This window comes from Danio aesculapii, chromosome 22, assembly GCF_903798145.1.
Source record: "Danio aesculapii chromosome 22, fDanAes4.1, whole genome shotgun sequence".
In the NCBI taxonomy this organism is placed as follows: domain Eukaryota; kingdom Metazoa; phylum Chordata; class Actinopteri; order Cypriniformes; family Danionidae; genus Danio; species Danio aesculapii.
In genome coordinates, this window is record NC_079456.1 from 6,268,930 (window position 1) to 6,290,814 (window position 21,885).

Consider the following 21,885-nt stretch of genomic DNA (forward strand, 5'->3'; position numbering starts at 1 on the left):
CTTTTAAAAAATTAAAAACTACTATCGGTGCCTATGGCGTAGTGAAAAGTGCAACGACACATGCACTCCGGTGTTTGCGGCGACCCGGGTTCAGTTTCTGTTTCGAGGTCCTATGCCGATCCTTTCCCTCTCTCTGCTCCCCACGCTTTCCTGTCGGTTCTCTCTACTGTCCTGTTAAAAAAAAAAAAAACTAAAAAATAATTATTAAAAAAAATTTAAAACTGCTTTTATTCTGGCCGAAATAAAACAAATAAGGCTTTCACCAGAAGAAAAAATATCATCAGACATACTGTGAAATATTCTTTGCTCTGTTAAACATCATTTGGGAAATATTTAAAAAAAGAAAAATAAATTCAAAGGGGGCTAATAAATCTGACTTCAACTGTATATTACAGAATAAAAAAATATTGCAATGTTACATTTTTCCAATATTGCGCAGTCCTGATTTACTCACTCTTCACTTGTTTCAAACCTGTTTGAGTTTCTTTATTCTCTTAAAACACCAAAGAAGGTATTTTGAAGAAAGCTGTAATCATTGACTTCTACAGTATTTGTTTTTTCTACAATGGAAGTCAGGTTTTCTGCTTTCTTCAAGATATCCTCTTGAGGGAGAGTAAAAATTTGAGGAAAAAAATTTGAGGGAGAGTAAAAATAGTGAGAAAATTATTATTTTTGGGGGAGAACTATCCCTTTAAGCTATAAACGGCAAGTAAAAAAAATCTTCCTTGCCTAACTTTTCTAGTCATCGCAACTTATAAAAATATTAATTACACTTTGTATAGCTAAAAAATTGCATAGCTAAAAATTGTAGTTGAAACCTGTTTAGCTGAATAAATTAAGTTAAAGTAACACAAAATCATTTGTTGTCATGACTTTTTGGGATATATTTTTTAAAATGTACCCTTTTGCTGCACTTTGATTAAGGAGCTAATTGAAAACCCCCAGTAAAAGAATTTGATTGAACAGTAGATTAGCTCTTATTTGCAAAACCCTTATATCATGGATTGTATATTCTCCCCAGTGTGGTTTACACTTCAACAACTGATAACAACACGTTAACCTACAAATAGTGGTGAGTATAAATTCCTATCCTGTTCTGAAAAGTCAATATGTTTTATGATTATTGTCAATGAGAGACTTATTTAGAGATTTTTTTTATCATCCATACAATGCAAAGTTATGTAATTATCATTCACATTGTGTATTTACGCAATACTAATTACTTTATGAACAGAAAGGAACATGTATGTAATGTTTAGTAGTGCTGTGAAAATCAATCACATCTAAAATATGTTTTTATTTATAAAATATATGTGTGTGCTGTGTATTTTTATTTTGTAGGACCACAGTCTATGGAAGTACAAACATAAGTACCCTTAAAAAATACAAAAAAGTGCATATATTTATAAATTTTATTAGATGTTTAAAAATAATCTAGAAATATAAAACATTTCTTGACAACTCTTGCTGTTACAAAAACACAGAATCATTTCATAAAAGTCGAAAATGTTTCATTAATATCTCACAATACTGTACTGAGTGAATTTACAGTACATTGAGCATCCGCATAGTATCACAGTATGAAAATAAAGTGTACTTAAAACTATCACATTAAAATTATAAACATTGTTTGCAAATAGGACATAAGTTATTTTGAAATAATAAGTATAATACAATCAATCCCTGGTGAACTCTAATACAATATGAGATTCAATATTTCTTTTTTCTCTTATTTTAAATAATTTGGATGCAAATGTTTGTGTTTTATGATAATGTGTTAGGGTGAAACTAATGAAAACTGCTTTGAAACCAACAGTTTTCAACACCATGTGACAGTAGCGCAGCGGTTAATGATTGCATTTAATTAATTCGTTGTTTTCTAAATAAATAGTATATGTAATTTTATTGCTGTGCTTGGTTCCTTTTTGCAACAAATAGCAGATATCACCAAAACAATTCACAGTAATATTGCACAAAAACACACACAGACCCACACAATCAAGTGATTTCTTACTAACCATCCAGTACAGAAACAATAAAGGGGTGCCAAACTTAGTCCTGGAGGGCCAGTGTCCTGCATAGTTTAGCTCCAACTTCCTTTAATACGCCTGCCTGAAAGTTTCTAGTATACCTAAAAAGAGCTTGATTAGCTGGTTCAAATGTTTTTAATTGGGGTTAGAGCTAAAATATGCAGGACACCAGCCCTCCAGAACAGAGTTTGGGCATCCCTGTGAGACACATAGTGGTGTGAAATAAAACAACCACACATTTTGTTGCTGTTGTCATGGTGCGACTTACAGTTTTTTAGGGGGAGGATAAACTCCCAATTAACGATTGATGCGGCGTTAAGGACGTCAAAACGAGATGTATCGGGCTCAGTCCTTTAATATTGAGAAATAGTTTCTGACATGTATCTTAAATAATTATATAAATAATTGAAATATTAGTTAATATAAAATATCCATTTGTGCACCCCTATAATGGTTCGCACCATTGTGAACGCATAATCGCGCCAATCAGTTTGTGCGGGAAAAAAAGGTTCATTCAACAGTAAAACCGGCAGATCTACGGTAATCATAGACATCGTAAGTGTTCACAAGAAACTTTTCTAGTAAAATAGGTGGTTGTTTTTAGTTACAGCTTAAAAGTTACGTCAAATTAGCTGCATAGTTTGACCGACAGTAACCTCTGAAATAGCTAATCGGGGCATATTGTGGATCAGAATACACTAAACATCCCTCAAACGCTGAAAATATGTTTTATTAATCATTAAGATATCATTTAAAGTTTAAATAGATACAAATGTGATTCACTGAAGCACACAAACATTACCGAAAATTTAACTAATAACTTCTCTTGATAAATATTACAGTCGTTTTGATCCATACAATGTGTTATACTGCATAGACACATTGTTAATGAATGCCACTGCATATCTTGTGGACTGATAAACTGTAATAAATTATGTTGTATACTTTAGGTTTTACTGCAGAAAACGGTGGTGTATTGTAAACTTTATAATTAGCACAAAAGATTGAATCAATTCAAAAACACTAGTATTTACTGTAATTTTTCATGTGGGATGTATAGGGCCAAAAGGTTTTATGTGTTTTGTCTGCTGTTTTAAAAGTACATTCTTCAACATGCTGTCATATTTCTATATAAACACTCATTATGGCAATAATTATATTGTAGCTACATGTTATGTAGACATGCTCAATACATTTTTTTAACAACTTTTTTAAGCACGAACAAACATGCGCAATAATAGTATTTTTTATTTTTACTCCCTGGTTTGTAAAGCAAGTAGTTTGACGGTTTTGTTATTCATTTCACATATAGGCAAATATTGTAAGTCTTAAAACAATCACAGAAAAGAGCTTATTGCATTATGCAGCCATAGTATAGCCATTTTTTTATAGCAAATTTGACATAACAGTGCCGCCATTAGCATGTTGTCAGTTCCTTTCAGGTACATTATTGTTCACTAACAAAAAGGCAGTGCCAAATACTGGCCTAGTATACCTACATAATACAATGTTTTAGTCATTTTTGCAGATAACACCATGTCCTAAGTGTATGTAATTCAATGTGACATTTTTTTCCATGTTCAAATGAGTTTTTGTCCTAAGCATCCGCTACCATTTTTGTATGACAATAATTTCTACTGTGACAGATCGCCTTAGGTGCTGATGATGTGTTTTATTTAGCATTAAATGCTACTAATGTGAAATTGAATACCATTTTATGTAGGGCTTTTCCGATAACAATACTAATATTGAAAATACTCACTGATACTGCAAACATTTTGGCATCAGTATTGGTGTATATTTGAAACCATAAACCGATCCAATACCATCTTTTTTTAATGAGACATATGCCCGCTAGCTTTGCTTAACATTGCAAGCACAGAAACAACCATTGTTAGAGCAGCAAAGAAGAGGTAAACGCATTATTTTATTTACAAAAATGCCTGAATTTTAAGTTTAAATAATATATTTTTCTGTATTATTCATATTCTTTTTAGATATTTCTTTATTTTTGCAGTGAATTTTATAGTTATTATTCTGTAAAACTTGAATCGATTGATTTGTGGCTGAACTGTCTGCCAGTTTATACAAGGCTAGTAGTTTACACAAATATTTCTACAGATACACACTCAGGTATCAGTTCAGTATTCTGAATCGGCCGATATCCTGAGCTCAGGTATCAGGAAGAGAAAAATGGTGTTGGAATTGCCATACTGAAGGCGCCAGCAGTTATTTGGGGTTTACCTCAGATTTTAAAAATGTAATAACTAGCAAACATGTTTAAACATAAAAGTTAGTTCTATGTAGCATCATGCATGCTATACTTTTATTAATGCTAATGAGGTTTCATGCTTATTAATTGGATTATAAACCTGTCCATTTAGTTTCTGTGCTTTTGAATGGCTGGAATATATATAATTCTCCCATGTGGTGTCTGCTTGTCGCTGAAATCTTTTGACATTGTGTGTTGTTAGAACATGGCGTAAATGCAAATCTGAAACCTTTATGGCTGCATTGTTTTTGTAAGAAAAAATGCACAAAAGCACGTAACATCAATCTAAAATGGGTGCTTTGTCAAACAACAAAGCATACATTAAGGTGAGAACACCAAAGCTCCAAAAATATGTATTTATTAACTTAAAAAGTGCACAGATGAAGTGCCGGTGTGCACGTAAATTCATATTTTTGGCGCTTTGGTGTTGCCACCTTTATGTATGTTTTTTTTGCATTGCTTTTCTGCAGATTAAACATGCCTCATATGCATTTTTTGTGGCATGACTTTAGTCAGCTGTGTCTCCATTCCCCACCATTTATAACTAAGACAACTCCTCATCTGTGTCCTCATTGGATGGTAAAGTAGTGTTGGCTGGCTCAACCGAATATGTAGTAGTGTTTTGGGGTTCCTCTTCTGGTATCAAGGACAAATCATTTGGATCATCCAACACAGATGCTGTACCAGCTGTCAGAAAATCAAGAATGAAAGAAAATGATAAGACAAAGCAAGGAACATTATCAAATAGGGCTGCACAATATATTGTTTCAGCATCTATATCCCAGTGTGCAAATTCGCAATAGTCACATCGAAGGATCTGCAGTGTTAGTTAAGTTTAGTTTTATTTTATTCATCCATTAGGAATGTTTAGTTTTGAGTCACATTGTAGAGTACATTAACCTTAATAGAGTGAAAGTTTTTCATTCGCTTGTTTGGTTTGTTTTTAAGGCCGACAGTATGACTGGCCTAGGAGATTTTACATGTAGTGAAACCATTTGTGTATAAGAATTTATAATATTTGTAGTATTATCAAAGATTAATTGTCATTTTTTTATACAATAAAGACTATGAAGGGTAACTTAATCATGTTTAATTAGTTATTACTAGTTGTAAGTTATTATTAGTTGTTAGTAATACTACTGTATTAGTAGAATACAGTAGACTCTCCAGAAAATGCTGTTTGATTTATGCACATTTTCTGTTCTACAAAATAATCCCAATCAATATAAGATTATGAATTTTTTCCAAATTAATCTTTTCAAGTCATCTGCTGAAATTATTTTCATATCTCAGAAAAAACAAAACATCATAATTTAGGCATGGGCTGGTATAAGATTATGATAACCTTTGATAGGAATATCACGGTATTGTGATTACTGCTCTAAAATAAGTTACTTTAAATGTCTGGGTAAAAAACAACAACTTTATGTTGGATATAAATTAAACCACTGCACTGTTCAGATCCATAGCATGCTTGGATTTTGGTGCATAAGCGATTGTTTTTCAAATGTTTGCTGAATCGTGTACTGATAGGTAACTTTTCATGTGGATGCTCCTTTGCCGCTGGATATATTGTTGTCCTAAATAAATAAAATAGTCTTTGACAACACGTAAAAAAAAAACATATACACTCTAAGAAATGCTGGGTTATTTAAACCCAAATTGGGTAAAATATGGACTAAGGTTTAGTCTGTATGATACCCAGAATTGGGTTAAAATAACCTAGCATTTTTTAAAGTGTACCATAGGGATGTGCGATTAAACGACATCGCAATCGCAATCGCGATATATTATTTAACTTCCCCCACGCAAAGCAAATGCGTGATTGCCGTCTGTGTGGGACCAATTGAGTGAGCACACTTTCATTCTGGCCATTTAGATATTTTCCCCAAATCTCACAACCCTAATAAACCATATACAGTACATGTGAACATATACCCCAGTTACGGTATAACAGAACATTTTTGCGGTTATAAAACCTTGACTATTCTGAGCTGCGGTAAACCTTGAAAGCGGTTATTGTCCCATGCCTATCACTATGTCATTTTTTCCCAATATTGTGCAGCCCTATAATCAAAGCATATACTGGTAAAAACATGCATGGCTTGATTTCAGACACTGATTTTAGTATGACGCTCATCAGGTTCTTTACAATACAACAGTCTGGTAGCAAGTATTAACACCTAGTAAAGCAAGTAGCGGTGCTTATTCTCCTAGACATCAATAAATTAAACAATTACTTTAGTAAAAGTGAAACATTTAACATGGAAACACTTGTTGTCATTATAATTAATTCTACAGTAGGGCTGCACAATATATCATTTGAGCATCGAAATCGCAATGTGGCTATCCACAAAAGTCACATCACAAGATTAGAATGTTTATTAAAGATTAAACGATAAAGATATTATTTCATTTTATTATTATTATTATTTTAATAACTATTTTTAGGGTTTTTTCACCTTTTATTGGGATAATATAGTGGCTGACAGACAGGAAAGCATTGGGAGCAGAGAGAGGGAAAGGATCGGCACAGGGCATCGAGCTGAGAATCAAACTCGGGAGCTATATGTAGGCCCACTTAACCACTAGGCTATTTGCACCAACCAAATATTATTGTTTTTAAATAATTTATACAATGATGACCACGTTATTTTATGTTTGATTGTTCAATTTCTGTGCCTGAATACTGTTTGGCTTTCCAGAAAACCATAAAGCGCTGTTTATTTAACTTTTTTCTTTGCTCTGTTGCATTTATATGTGCTTGTAATTTATTATCATTTATGCAGATGCACTGCATAGAACAAGACTTGATCGTCCCAATTTATCTAAATGAATGAAATCTTTCCAAATAGAGCTGTTCAACTCATCTGGTGGAATTATATTCATATCGCAGAAAAACAAAGTATTGCAATGTCAGATTTTTCCAATACCCTGCAGCCCTATTATACAGCTATATAATAGAAAACATTGATAAGTATAAAGACTTCTCACCACGTACGGTGACTTTGATTGTTTTGGAAAGTGGGTGTGTGTTGCTTTCGATCTTGAGTTTGTAATGTCCAGAGTGTTTGACTCTCACGTTCTTGATTTTGAGATTTCCAGTCTTACGGTCCAACTCTAGTTTGTCTTTGAATCTTCCATCAGGGCCTTCCTTGCACCTACTGCTCCCTTCATAGACTACAGCTATGACCTTAAATAAGGTTGTGCAGTCAGATACTCTGGAATCCCCATATTTCCATTTTACCACATCATCTCTCTTTATTTCGGTGACACCAGTCTTTAGAGTGATGCTTTCTCCCGACTTCACTCTTATATTCCTTAATAGATCTGGCTCATCATGAAATATATCTGGAGAAAAAATTGATATATGCAAGTAAAGGATCACATTTGTCCAGACCTGTTCAAACAGTAATACACCAAATCAGAGGTTTGTTTGTTTATGATTACTTGTAATGGACAATGAAAGCGTAATGTTTTACAGTAACTTGCCGTTTGGTAAATATCTGTGTGGAACGGTTATTTCCGCATCTGCTGAAGACAAAGATCTTGATTTGATTTGTAATCAAACACACACACTGAAAAAATGGTTAACTGGATTTAATACGTTTATTTAATGTACGTGGTTGCAAATAATTTATATGGGCTGAACAAACAAATTAAGTTAAACATTACTACATTTAACTAATAACTGTCAACCCTCCCATTTTTACCGGGATTCTCCTGTATTTTACAGTTCTATCCTGCTATCATCCCGTAAAAGTATTTCCCGTATTTCTCCCGTATTTTCAGTCTTTCTCTGAAGGGTGGCAAATAAACATTAAAGAGCCGAGCCTCCCTATACGCGACCCATACCGCCGAACCCCCAGGGGCCGCCCTTGCTCTTAAATGTGAGTCTGTTCTGTGCTTTCGCTTTGTTTATGGCTGGATTCCCTTTCGGTTTCATTACAGGTGCCGTCTCCCCTTCATATGCAATCCTCAAAACAGTCATATAGTGGTGCATGACTGTCAGCTGACGCGCTCCATAGTGATAAATAGACGCTGTTTGCCAAACAGATTCTGTACACGTGATTTGAAGCGGAGTGAAAGTCTGGGTTTTGGGTGCGGACAACAGATATATACACATAATTAATAATAATAATAATAATAATATCTAAAGATGTTGATTTGGTTGGGGTTTTTTTTTCAAACACAACTAATTGCGTCCTAAATGAGCATAAAAGTTAGGAAAGCAATTGAAAGCTTTCATTATAACGTTAGATCTGTCACACCTGTTATTTAATTTAATGAAAAAAATCTAAATAAATAGGAGATTCATTCGTTGCTCTTTAATAAGAATGTGTAAGTTATACAGTGAAGAAACGGCTAATGAGCTTGAATCTATTTCATTAAAATAGCATTTAATTTTAATAAGCTGAACTGTTTGGTAATGTATTTGCTGCTAATGTATACCATTAAATTTTTCTTTTGTAAATAATAATAATAATAAAACATATTACTGACCATTTAACTGTTTATTTACAATGAAACAGCTCCAAATGAACATATTTAGTAATTTGGGGATTTTTTTAAAGGGGGGCTGGGCGGCAGATCCTTTATTATAGAGGCATATGCCTTATTTTTTATGCCATATCCCTTATTTTCACATCCCAATGTTGACAGGTATGATTTAACTTGTTCGATTAAATTCAACCCATATAAATTGTTTGCAACCACTTGCCTTAAAAATGTAAATCCAATGAATCCTTTTTATTTCAGTGCAGAAAGATTCAGTGAAATCTATCATATAATAATATCTTACCATTATTTTGGTGACTGTTTCCCCCAGGAGTTACACCTGTTTAAACAATGATGAGATTTAAGTTCTCATGCTTTCAATTGGATAGCTATTGTTCATGTTTCTCAATACATGAGTTAAGCAGTGCAAAGACATGCAGTATGGGTGAATTGGGTAAACAAGATCAGCTATAGTATATGAATGTGTGTGAATGAAAGAGTGTTTGGGTGTTTCCCAGCATGGGCATCTGCTGCATAAAACATATGCCAGAGTAATTGGCGATTCATTCCACTGCATATATACGTATATATTATATATTCACCTACAGTCAAAAAGATTCATAGCACCTGGATGAGCCAGGGTTATTCGTTCAATTGTTTGTTATTGGGGACTATTATACATGGGAATGTTGTGATTGACCAATCAGAATCAAGTATTCCAGAAAGCCGCATAACAATTCTATTTAAAGGCAGATTTTTGACAAACAAAACCACACAGTGGGTAAAGTAATCCAAATTTTTACCATGCATAAATGAAGTCTGCTCTTCCTGAACTGTTTGAACAATATATATATATATATTTTTTGTTAATTATGATTTCTTGTAATAGTCATTTAAAATCAGAGATTCGGTGCTACTGCAAAATCTTACCAGTGATTTGGTTATCAACCTGGTCCACAGGAGCTGGAACTGTTCAAATGATAATCATAATAATTTAGTGAATTACATCTGGTGGTTTCAGTGTTGTGCTTTTATTATTATTTTTAGTTGTTCTTAGCTATTTAGCATACAGGGCCAGAGTGGGACTCATTTTCAGCCCTGGAATTTTACAGCCCATTAACACAGTGCATCAGCGTCAACGCTTCCCAATCACTTTAAAGGGCGTCAAGCATTGCCGAACTGATTTGTGGATCCATTGGCACCACTTTAACAATGTCGCTAGCTGTAGAATTTGGGAATTTATGCAGTCACTTTATGCAAATACCCCAGCTCAGACAGTAGCCGATTGCAGACTAATTTCATTGGCTGACGCTGCTATGACGATTGGGTCAACCCCAACTTTAGACACGCTGAATGCTGAAGCCCCGTGTGAATTGGACGTTATGCCTTAGACCGGCCCATTTTAGTTTACAACTGACTACATTAACATGATGTCATTAAAAACACTCCATATACAGTGCTCAACATAAATGAGTACACCCCATTTTCAAAATGATTATTTTTATCCATTTCTCAGTGAATATAGGTCATATATTTTGGAGTATTTGAACAAAGCAGATTTATGAACCAGATATATTTATTAAAATAATATTTTATTCATTGAACATCTTTAGAAATAGAAAGATTAAACTTTCACATCTGTAGTTCGCTTCATTTGGTCCGGACCAAGGGTAACAAATGATACATTGTAGAAGTTTTTGGGTCTTTGGGTCGTTTCACACCACACTGATTGCTTTGGTCTGAACCAGTTGAAAAGAACCAAAATGCAGTCATGTGACAAAATTCACATCACTCATTGGCCAGATGTTGTTAAACATACTTTCTAAACTTTCCGATTGGTCAGTATTCATGTGTGGGGAAATGGCAATGGAACTCCCGCAAGTAAACAAACCGGCAGACACAAAATGGCTCTTTTGACAAAGGAGGGACGACTGCGCTGGCTGATTGTATCCCTGCTCATAGTATACTATATAGTTTGTATACATCACTTTAGACAAACTATACATTTCGAGAATGAAGTGTGACTGCGGCTGGAAAACAATGTTTTAATGCATTGCAAACGGCGAAGGACCACGGTAAAGTAGCAATCGAATGTCTAATGAATGTCAAACGTAAAATCGCGGTCTGCGACCATGCATCACACGTCACTTCAGGAGGAGGCGTGAATTAATTTTGCTAAACTGCGACATGGTCAACTTCCGGAAATATTAGCAACGATCCATCAGTTAATGTTTTTTCCTTCTCTCTCTCTCTCTGTCTGATGAAAATTATTGGTAAAGCGCTGTCAACAAATATTTTTCCTCCACATTTCATATTGCACAGCGCATCAGCCTACGGCAGCTGAATTAGTCCAAAAGGGCGCAGTACTTTTTTGCGGTTGGGTCTGTTTTAGTTCGGATCATATTCTCAGCACAAACGAACCGCTGGTTCTTCATAATAATACTTCTAGTTCTTATATTTATTCAGTGGCAATCCTACCTGCCCTTTCTGTAGTGATGGGCTCATGATTGGTGCTGGGCAGCATTCCTGGGCCTGCCTCTTCGTTGTTAGCAGCAGGCGGGAGAAGGGGCAGTTGACCAGCTACAATACAACAAATAGTTTGATTATACATAAACATAAGCTGTGGTTTGTAGAAAGTATTGTTTTGCTTACTAGCATAGCATTAGCTCACTGGTCGTGCCATTATCTTCATTTGTTTATTTTAAGTACAAAATGTATTCAGCTTTTATGAGTTTTCCGTTATTTATTCTTGCTTTTTCAGTGCCGCCTTTGCTTTCGATCTATTTTTAGATCAGAATTTTTTGGCAAAAAAAATGCAAGGTGAACAAGGTGTCACTGTTGGGTCAAAAGATATTTACGTCATCAACTATGTGGTGCTGCTCTCTGCAATAAAAAATAAAACATAATAAATAAAAAATAATAAATAAATAAAAAAATCTGCAAGATAATAATAAATGCAAGAAAATAATAAATAAAAATAGCTGGGTGTGAGAAAATAATATATAAGGCAAGTTTATTGATATAGCACATTTCATACACAGTAGCAATTCAAAGTGCTTTACATAAACAGGAATAAAAGAAACAAGTATAAGAGAAATAAAAACAAATAATAAAAATAGTAAAAAAAATAAATAAATAAATAAAGATAAGGGCGGTGGTATGAGAAAGGCTGCAGTAAAGTACTACATAAAAAGAGGGGGGCTGCCTATAAGGACAGTCAGGGCCCTGATCACATTGAATGTGTTTTTTTGCCATGACAGGTACCTTTTTAAAAGTTTTCTTAAATTTTGCGTGCTGTTAATGCACCCCACGTGACTCACACTTTAAGCGCCTGCTGCATCTCGCATATTTGATGAGTGCTCTATACGCCTGCAGTTGAAAAAAAAGTGCCTGATGTCATGCGCTCCAGCACAAAGACAATCGATACAGAGGTTCCCTAGCCATTAAAAAGCAAAGCGCACTGATTTTGCTAAAGTCAACAAAAGGCAGTGTGGTGCGACTTACATTTTGAGACCTGAAAAGCGCATTTGATGTGAGTAAGGCCTAGAAAAGCATCTGTATTTCTACTTAGTGTATTTTAGCACATGGTCAAACATCACAGATCGCCCTACTGGCTCAATAGCATTGTATTTGGCTGTCAATTCAATTTGTATTGCCAGTTTGGCATTATATTTATTTATTTATTTATTTGGCTTTTTATATTTAAAATGTCTATACTGTATGAATACTTAACTCTGTAAAAGTAATGTGTTTTTAAAAATGTTTAAAATGTGCAATTAACTAATTCAACTGAATGGCATGAAAATTACAAATACTGAAGAAAAATCATCAAGAAGGCTAGACCTTATATTTTTTATACAGAAGCAATAAGCTTTAAATAACAACAATAATAATAATAATATTAATAATAATAATATTAATAATAATAATGACCTTTTAAAGCGATAATGACTTCACAATTACAGTGAGCCCATTTTAATCTGCTTTCTAAAGTCATTTAGCATAATGACTCAAATCAATTGCATTTTATTAGCATTTAAATTTATGGTTAAATGTTGTAGTTTGATCTAAGACTATTGCGCTGTATTTACAATCAATCTTCAGAAGGAATAACATCAAACCAGCACTGCATATCCATGTTCCATTTTTAATATTTCAGACAAATAAATATTATAGCTTTAACAGAAATGGGAAAACAGAATGAAACCAGATCTCAAACAGTTTATATAAAGAAAAATACAAAAAATATTAAGAAAAAATATAGTACCTTCATTCAATGGATGTTCTCGGTTCTGATCTGAGATAAAATAATCAATGAAGATTCCACAAGTCAGAGTTGCTCTAGCATGATCTTTAATTAAACAGTGTACTTTTAACAGGGTCGTTTTTTTAAAGTTTTTTTTTTCAAATTTGACTAAGATAGCTTACTTGTTTTTGGAGACTTTTTGAGGTAATAATAGCCTGCAACTGCAACTGCAACTGCTGCCAGGAGTAGACCAACACATATGCCCACTATCATGCTGGTGGACGGTCCTTGAGCTGTAAAGGAGAAGCAGAGACATATCTCAACCTGAAAACACTTTTTTCACAATCATGCCTATAGCCAGTCTGTTGAAAGGGGTGGTCTTTTTTTCACCTTATTTTCTATTTAATTAGTGACATTTAAGGCACTATTTTTAGCTGGATTAGCTTGTCGGGTGGTCATCATATCCACACTTTTTGATGTACCAAAAACATTTCCTAAAGATTTAGAATAAAGAAACAAGGGCAGGGCGATATTGCAAAAAAAATGTCGATATTCGATAATTATTAAATACTTTTTAACAATACATTTAGGAATAATAGGATTTTTTACCCACTTTACTTTAACTTACTAACATTACTAAGGCAAATAGTTATCATAGTCAAAAACAAAAATATTTAAACAAAATATCTGATCTCTTTATAATAAAATAAACTTAAGTGTTAAAGAGACTCTTACACTTGATAAATAAAATGTTACAAACTGTGTGCAAGCATAAATACTGAACTATCAAAGCAAGCTTTGGGGGTGGATCAACATCTGTAAGATGTCAATATGATACATTAAAACTCAAACTCTGTAAACAAAATAAATTATGATAATCAAATCTGAGCTTTAAAGTAAAGGAACTAACCATTATTCAAATACTGCAGCATTACAAATTATGAAGTTGGATGACTACATTACCCCCTATGCTAAAAAAAATCTTTCAGATGGGGAGCTAGTGGGTGGGATGCACAAGAAAAGGAACCAAAAAGTGTATGTGCGTGCCGCTTGCACAACATGTGTACATCGCACCAATGTGTGCGTCATGCAAGTCACGTGCCTTTATTGGAAATGGCAAACTTACACCGTAAGCTTACTGGCATTCCTTCCAAGGCTGGTGCTCAGCAGCCACATTTTAATGAAACTATAGCGCTTCATACCAAATCTTTTTTTATCGATATTGACAATGGTGTTTGGTCAATAAATATTAAAACCGATTTTATTGCCCAATCCTAAAAGAAATATGAAAGTAACATGGGTCTTAAAGCCTTCTTCGATGGGTTATTTTCACAATTTACGATGGCGTAGCTGTCAAAACAGGACATATGATCTCATGTATGAAACCAATTCTGGACATTTGTTAGTGAGGGGTGGGTTGTGTAGATGTCAGTGTAGATGTCACCACTTTGTTGTTTATTTCTGCTAGTTTGCTAAGTGGCATGGGTTATGTCTGTCTATATGTGGACAGCAAACTACTGAAATTGTGACTACATTTGACAGGTTTGTCAGTTGAAAGCCAAAGTGTACAGTACCCTAAATTTTTATTACATGTTAAAGCACATATTTCCTCATCATCAGCACAGTACTATTGCACATCGATGTATATACAGTACCTTTACATGTCTGACAGAGTGTGTCGATGTCCAGATGTGTGCTCTGGTTGCTGATGGGATTATTGATCACACAGCTGTAGGTGTTTCTATCCTGATATTCCACCTCCAGGTGTAAAGAAGCATTGATGCTGAGATCAGACACACTGATGCTGGACAATACACTGTTTCCTTTGTACCAGGAGAGACTCGCAGCGCTCACATTCACCACTGAACACAGCAGGACACATTTAGAGTCTGATGATCCTGACGATGATGGACATTGAAGAGAGTTGAAGATGATGACAGGAACAGGCAGGTGAGCTGGAAATATCAGAGACATACACTGATAATAATAAATGCTCCTGTGTGTAGGATTAACTTCTTAAACATCTCATCAAAAGCCTTCGGTTGTGTTTTGATGTGATTTTTGACTGTTGTAGCTGTGAAATAGCTGGAATCATTTAGAGTAGTGATATGAAGCTATAATACGCTCAAAACCTGCCGGAACTACTTTAGCTGTGCATTTTTCCAGCCTGATCTCGCGAGGAAATGTAACTATTTTATGTTTTGTCAGTTTAGTGGCTGATTCGTATCATTTTTAAAAGGTGTAATGACACCAAAACCCGCGCCTAAACCCAACCATCATTAGAGATGAGCAAATCATACTATATTAATATATGAGATTGTACGAATTCATACGAATTAGTCACTAAATAAATTAAAAAAACGCTGTGAGATGGCGTCAGTTTATCTGAAAATAACGGCACAGCTTAGAATGTTCATCAGCCAATCAGAATCAAGCATTCAACAGCCTCTTATAGGGTTGGACTGTACCAAAGTTATTGGTCACAATCAGGATATATTGGCTTTGTCCTGAACAGTTGTATAGACAAACATTTCAGACGTTTTGAGATGTTTAAAAAGTAACATTTATTAAAATGCTACCATGTTAGTTGCGGCACATCAGAGATAAGTAATTACACTAAAATACTTTAGCAACATGGCGGCTCAGTAGTTAGCACTGCTGCCTCACAGCAAGAAGGTTGCTGGTTCATTAGTTTATTACAACAGGACTAATCTAAGTATTTTAATCTAAATGATTAATGCTTCTGGTGGCTCAGTGGTTAGCACTGTCGCCTCACACTATGAAGGTCCTTGATTCGAGTCCCAGCTGGGTCAGTTGGCATTTCTGTGTGGAGTTTGCATGTTCTCCCCGTGTTGGCATGGGTTTCCTCCGGGTGCTCCGGTTTCCCCCCACAGTCCAAACACATGCGCTATAGGTGAATTTAATTAACTAAATTGGCTGAAGTGTATGTTTGTGAATAAGTGCATGGAAATTTCCCAGTACTGGGTTGGCGGTTCATTCTGATGAATAAAGGGACTGAGTCAAAGGAAAATAGATGAATGAATGACTTTAGCTACTCACCATAGACTGTAACTCTGAATAACCTGTATGTGCTCTTCCTGATGTTTTCCAATTTATAAATTCCCGAAAAGTTCACTGTGATGTTATTGATGACGAGAGATCCTGTTTTTTGGTTCACCAGCAGTCTGTCTCTATATTTCTTAACTTCAAAATTATTAACTATGACAGTATTGTCCAGTCCAAAAGTCCAAATGAGCAGATCATCTGTTTGTATATCCGTTACGTTAGCGTATAATGTGACTGAATCTCCTTCTGTCACAAATAACGACTTCACTTCATCATCGCCAGACACACCTGAGAAACAAACACAAAGGGTTTTTCATCAGTTCAGTTTGTTGGCAAATTTAAAGGGCACCTATGGTGAAAAATCTACTTTTCAAGCTGTTTAGACATATGTGCATGTATGGTGTATAGACCGTCATATTGGGGTGATATAAACACACACAGTGCTTTTTTTTGTTCAATTTAGCAACATAAAAACGGTGGACCAATTGGAGCGGTTTTCAAACCGACCGCAACTTGACGTAGGAGTGCGGTCCCCCCCGCCCACCGAATTGGTGCGCATATTAACATGTCCCGGTAGTCACGTTTAGAATCATATCAACAAGAGAGGACGAGCGCAAAGCAACCAGGAATAAAAGGTCTGTACAGTTCTCTAGGATCATCAGTCATCATCAATCATCATCAAACGTGATCAAGAGTGAGTTTCACAAGTTTAAAATGTTTTAAAACAGTGCACTAGTGTCATGAATTACAGCGATTCACTTTAGCTTTACTTCATCAGCACAGCCGCGTGTCAGAACAATTATAAACGAAGACGCTTCAATCCCGGTTTGTGGACAGGTTTATTTTGTACATTAACATAACAGATATCCACACAGCAGTGGAGATTAACCTGTAGCCTGTCACATTTGCATGCAAAAAGAGTGCAAAGCTAAACGCGCGCTCTGTCTGTCTGTCTGTCTGTGTGTACACAAACACATCCATGATAAAATATAATGACTGCAAAAATATAATGTGTAAAGTAATTAAGTGGTAAGCTGGGACTAAATTAGATTTTTTAATGCAATAACAGTGTTATTCTATAAAATCTAACAATAAAAAAAAGTTAAATAATTTAAATAAAATCACCACCTCTTCGCTTCACTGGTGTAGTTTTATCAACCTTAAAAACATCAAGAACAATCAGGACTTGAAACTGAGTCAAGTTACTTCTGTACAGTTTTATTGACTTCTGAACATGGCTTGATGGATTGGTCATACGGTATTTTAACACCCATACAACACTCAGTACAGATATTTGGACAAGAAAACCAGCCTTCTTGATTTCAGAGGTGTGTGCTGACTTGTAACTACACTGCCTGGTGTGCTGAAAATAATTTCAGAGGGTGTGTTGATGACAGGCACACAAACATTCATTTGTATTAAATCGCTTATTCATCACATTTCAATGTATCGTTTATCAATATTTCAATATAATGCACTGCCTTGGTAAATATGAAGATATTTTTCTAGCTCAACTTACAAATCCCCCCAACAATGGCTCATACCAATAAGATAACCGGAGCAGGTGAGGTACACATACTGTAAAAACCCTAAAACCCTTTTATAAAACCTTTAACCCTTTAATAAAACTCTAAAAACCCTTTTATAAAACATTTAACCCTTTTATAAAACTCTAAAAACCCTTTTATAAAACCTTTAACCCTTTTATAAAACCTTTAACCCTTTCATAAAACTCTAAAACCCTTTTATAAAACCTTTAACCCTTTTATAAAACTCTAAAACCCTTTTATAAACCCTTTAACCCTTTTATAAAACCTTTAACCCTTTTATAAAACTCTAAAACCCTTTTATAAAACCTTTAACCCTTTTATAAAACCTTTAACCCTTTTATAAAACTCTAAACCCTTTTATAAAAACTCTAAAACCCTTTTATAAAACCTTTAACCCTTTTATAAAACTCTAAACCCTTTTATAAAAACTCTAAAACCCTTTTATAAAACCTTTAACCCTTTTATAAAACTCTAAAAACCCTTTTATAAAACCTTTAACCCTTTAATAAAACTCTAAAACCCTTTTATAAAACCTTTAACCCTTTTATAAAACTCTAAAAACCCTTTTATAAAACCTTTAACCCTTCCATAAAACTCTAAAACCCTTTTATAAAACCTTTAACCCTTTTATAAAACTCTAAAAACCCTTTTATAAAACCTTTAACTCTTTAATAAAACTCTAAACCCTTTTATAAAACCTTTAACCCTTTCATAAAACTCTAAAACCCTTTTATAAAACCTTTAACCCTTTTATAAAACCTTTAACCCTTCCATAAAACTCTAAAACCCTTTTATATAACCTTTAACCCTTTTATAAAACTCTAAAAACCCTTTTATAAAACCTTTAACCCTTTAATAAAACTCTAAACCCTTTTATAAAACCTTTAACCCTTTTATAAAACCTTTAACCCTTTCATAAAACTCTAAAACCCTTTTATAAAACCTTTAACCCTTTTATAAAACTCTAAAAACCCTTTTATAAAACCTTTAACCCTTTAATAAAACTCTAAAACCCTTTTATAAAACTCTAAAACCCTTTTATAAAACTCTATGAAACATTTAGCGGCAAACATTTATTGATTGATCGCATCAATAACACAACCTCCATTTCCCCCCCACAATTAGGCTATTGAAAGCTTTTGGAAACCTCAAAACCAAAAGGGATCACCAGTTCCTGCACAGCACTACCATGAAAACCCTAACACACATTTATAAGGCAACATCAACAATTACCAAGCATATTCCTTCATGTGTGTAAATTACAATACATGCTGTGTTCATGATGCTTTTAAAACAATTAACCAAGTGCTTCTATGTATATGAATCATCGCAAAACATTTGCTTTTTGTCTGTTTTTATTATTCATATTGGTAATATTGTAGACATTGCTGTGTTCAAGATGTAAGAATGTGTCATTTACAACTTATGAGCTTGGACTTTTCAGAGCGAAGCCCTGTTGATAAAACTTTTACCACGTGACCACTTTTACTGTGCTACATGAAAGGTAGCCTATATGGATCTGTTTAATGATTGCTATGCCCTGCCTTATTACTATCACTGAAACTACAACATTACCAATAGACCCAGCAAGCATTTTTTCTTTTAAAAAGATGTCTAATAGATGTCTAATAGACGTCTAAACATAGTCGTCTTGTCTAAAACAAGGCTAAATTTGTAGCTAAATTTGTAGCTAAAGGCTAAATAGGCCAAAACTAGACTAGTCATCAAATAAACAGAAATATATGACTACACATATAAAGTCTGTCTACTTGACGACTAGTGGGCTAATCTTAGATGTCTATTAGATTTTCACTGACAGCTCAAGTTTTGCTTTGTTTTAGCCAAGCTGTCTACGTTTAGATGTCTATTAGACGTCTATTAAACACAAAATTGTTAGCTAGGTAATAACTCCAGTAAGCTATATAGGGCCTATATGAAGTGTTTATAACTTTTAAACACTTAGTAAGTGTATAAAAAAAACTTCATATTGTTCTTTTTAAAAATATATATTGTTACGGCTGTCTTTCAGTGAAAAATAGCTAAAGAAAATATCAGAATAGTTCCTATTTAACTGATATTGACAGCAGACGGTCACGAAGTCAAATTAGACTATTACGTGGATTTAGAGTAAACTACTTGCAGACCTACACATCGCACAAGAACGTCCGCGCCAAAAACGTCCACATCCGACATACTGTATAAATCTGATGCAGGTAAACGTACATGCAAATATCTTATTATGTTGGCCACTTAAAGTATGTTACTGTATGTAGCTATACTTGCGTGCTTTGCTAATATAAATCCGTCTCTCCTCCACACTTGCCCCGCCTTGCAAAGTCACATATAGTATACTGTCCCGCAAAGTTCAAGTTCAAGACACTGTTTAGGAGTTATTTACTGTAAATAGATATTTCTAAAGCACCAGGTATTGTCACGTGTTGTGACATCAGACTGACGGCATTAGATTAGACGAATGTCATTGTAACTGACAATTATGTAATTGTTTCTAAACCGAAAGTATATCAGTCTATACAGTAAACAGTTATAGCATACTTACTGTGCATTAGTAATGATGCAGTTAAAAAAGTGAATATCTTCATCTCTCTGAGTTAAATCCGACAAGTAAAATCCGAGTGAGCAATATGATAAAAGCGGATTGATAGAAATCTTCGTCGGGTCCCAGCATGTCTGAACGGACAGCTCAGGGTTTGAAGCAGTTCGACACCAAATTGAATGGAGACAAATCTGACTAAAGTCCACTTGATCACTCGTGTAAAAATAATCGTGTTTCAGAAAGAAAAGTGACAATAAATAATTACAAATAATGCACGCAATGATTAACTTCTTTCTGCCAAGATACTCATAGGACACATAGGCTCCAGGCTACTCCATGTCCACCTACTCAGGATATCGGATATCAGGAAATAGGTTACATGTGTTTTACAAACACACACATAGTCTACGTGGTTTTTGTTTATCTCATTGGTCAACTAGCATGAAGCATGAAGTACTTTCAAGTTCTTCTTGGGAATTTATGACCCTTTAGGCCTACTTCGGGGATAGATATATGCGATGTATATGCTAATTAATCATTTTAAGAGGGTTGTGCAAGAAGTTTGGGGTTTTGATGTTTAATTAGAAATTAAAAGAAATTGAAGTAGTTTAAATTGGCTGAAAGTTAATTTATTTAACATTTAAATGTATTAAGAAATTCCAAGTAGACATTATTTACTTCAATGTTTATTTCAATTAGCTAATAGGCTATATGTCTGAAACGTTTGTGTGTGCGCGCGTGTGTGTGTCTGTTTTATTGATTTGTTTTTTTTTTTGTCTGGGAACTGTTTTGTTTATTTGATAGACTTTTTTGTATTAGCTTTGTATGTTTTTTGCCTTTTTAATAGTTTTGTTTTTCATAATGTAATTTTATTATTAATAAAATTATCCATTGACTATTCATTATTTTACATACACTAATAATCAGTTATTATACACACTTATAAATAAAAATAATGTCAATCATTAAAATATTATTATTGTTATTATTTTACGATTTCCTTCCTATTTTAGTAAGATATCGGAACCAAGACACATGTTAGAAAATATTATGATTTGACGCCCTCTAGGGCCTTTAACATATATCCCTTCATAGCTTTAACCAACAACTCCCCCCACTCCCCCTACCCCCATACGGCATGTAATGAAGCAATGTGGTGTAAGAGGGATTTCTTTATGTGCACGTTCCAAGGAAAGCAAGGTTATACAGATGTTAGGATATAAAAAGTATGGAAAAGTTGTATTTGAGAATCTATCAAACAAGCATAATTTATATTTAATCATTTCAGTTAAATTGTTTTCTCATGTCTAAAACCATACAGTAGATTAAGATCTTGAGATAACAATCTGTGTTCTGTCCCTTGACCAAGAGCACCACAAAGTGCTTTCAGTTTCACTTTTTGTTTGCTCTCTTGAAAATCTGAGCAACAATAATCAAGGTTGCCATGTTTTTTTTCTAAAAAGCAATTTATTAGCATTCACCCCAACAGTTGGTTTTGATTGACGTCTTAAATCAACCATCTCAAAATGTATTTTTTTCCTCATGTATCAATTGAACATGTCAGGCTTACTTCGTGGATAGAGATGCGACGTATATGTGATGTTTTGTAAACAAATTTCGGAGCACGCGCAGAAGTTTCAGTATCAAATACGTCATTGACAATTATTCTA

At 34.3% G+C, this 21,885-nt stretch overlaps 1 protein-coding gene across 1 annotated transcript; it reads right to left on the reverse strand.

The window, feature by feature from the left end:
- Positions 1-1,427: 1,427 nt before the first annotated feature.
- Positions 1,428-20,554, reverse strand: LOC130216573 (uncharacterized). The gene is made up of 11 exons (XM_056448468.1): positions 20,219-20,554; positions 16,106-16,399; positions 14,701-15,000; positions 13,228-13,338; positions 13,067-13,096; positions 11,278-11,379; positions 9,730-9,768; positions 9,104-9,139; positions 7,795-7,833; positions 7,297-7,653; positions 1,428-4,989 (listed from the first exon to the last, which is right to left on the reverse strand). Exons 1-11 carry the CDS (start codon positions 20,259-20,261, stop codon positions 4,847-4,849), a joined length of 1,494 nt encoding a protein of 497 aa, XP_056304443.1. The 5' UTR covers positions 20,262-20,554; the 3' UTR covers positions 1,428-4,846.
- Between the last annotated feature and the right edge of the window lie 1,331 nt (positions 20,555-21,885).

Bases quoted from the DNA above. Each gene is read 5' to 3' on its own strand.
- LOC130216573 (XM_056448468.1), bottom strand. From the start codon at position 20,261: ATGAAGATATTCACTTTTTTAACTGCATCATTACTAATGCACA. The intron at 11,380-13,066 runs GTACTATATTTT...GTTGTATTGTAG, and splicing joins AGAACATCCATTGAATGAAG to CTGGTCAACTGCCCCTTCTC. The intron at 4,990-7,296 runs GTGAGAAGTCTT...ATTTTCTGACAG, and splicing joins AATCAAAGTCACCGTACGTG to CTGGTACAGCATCTGTGTTG.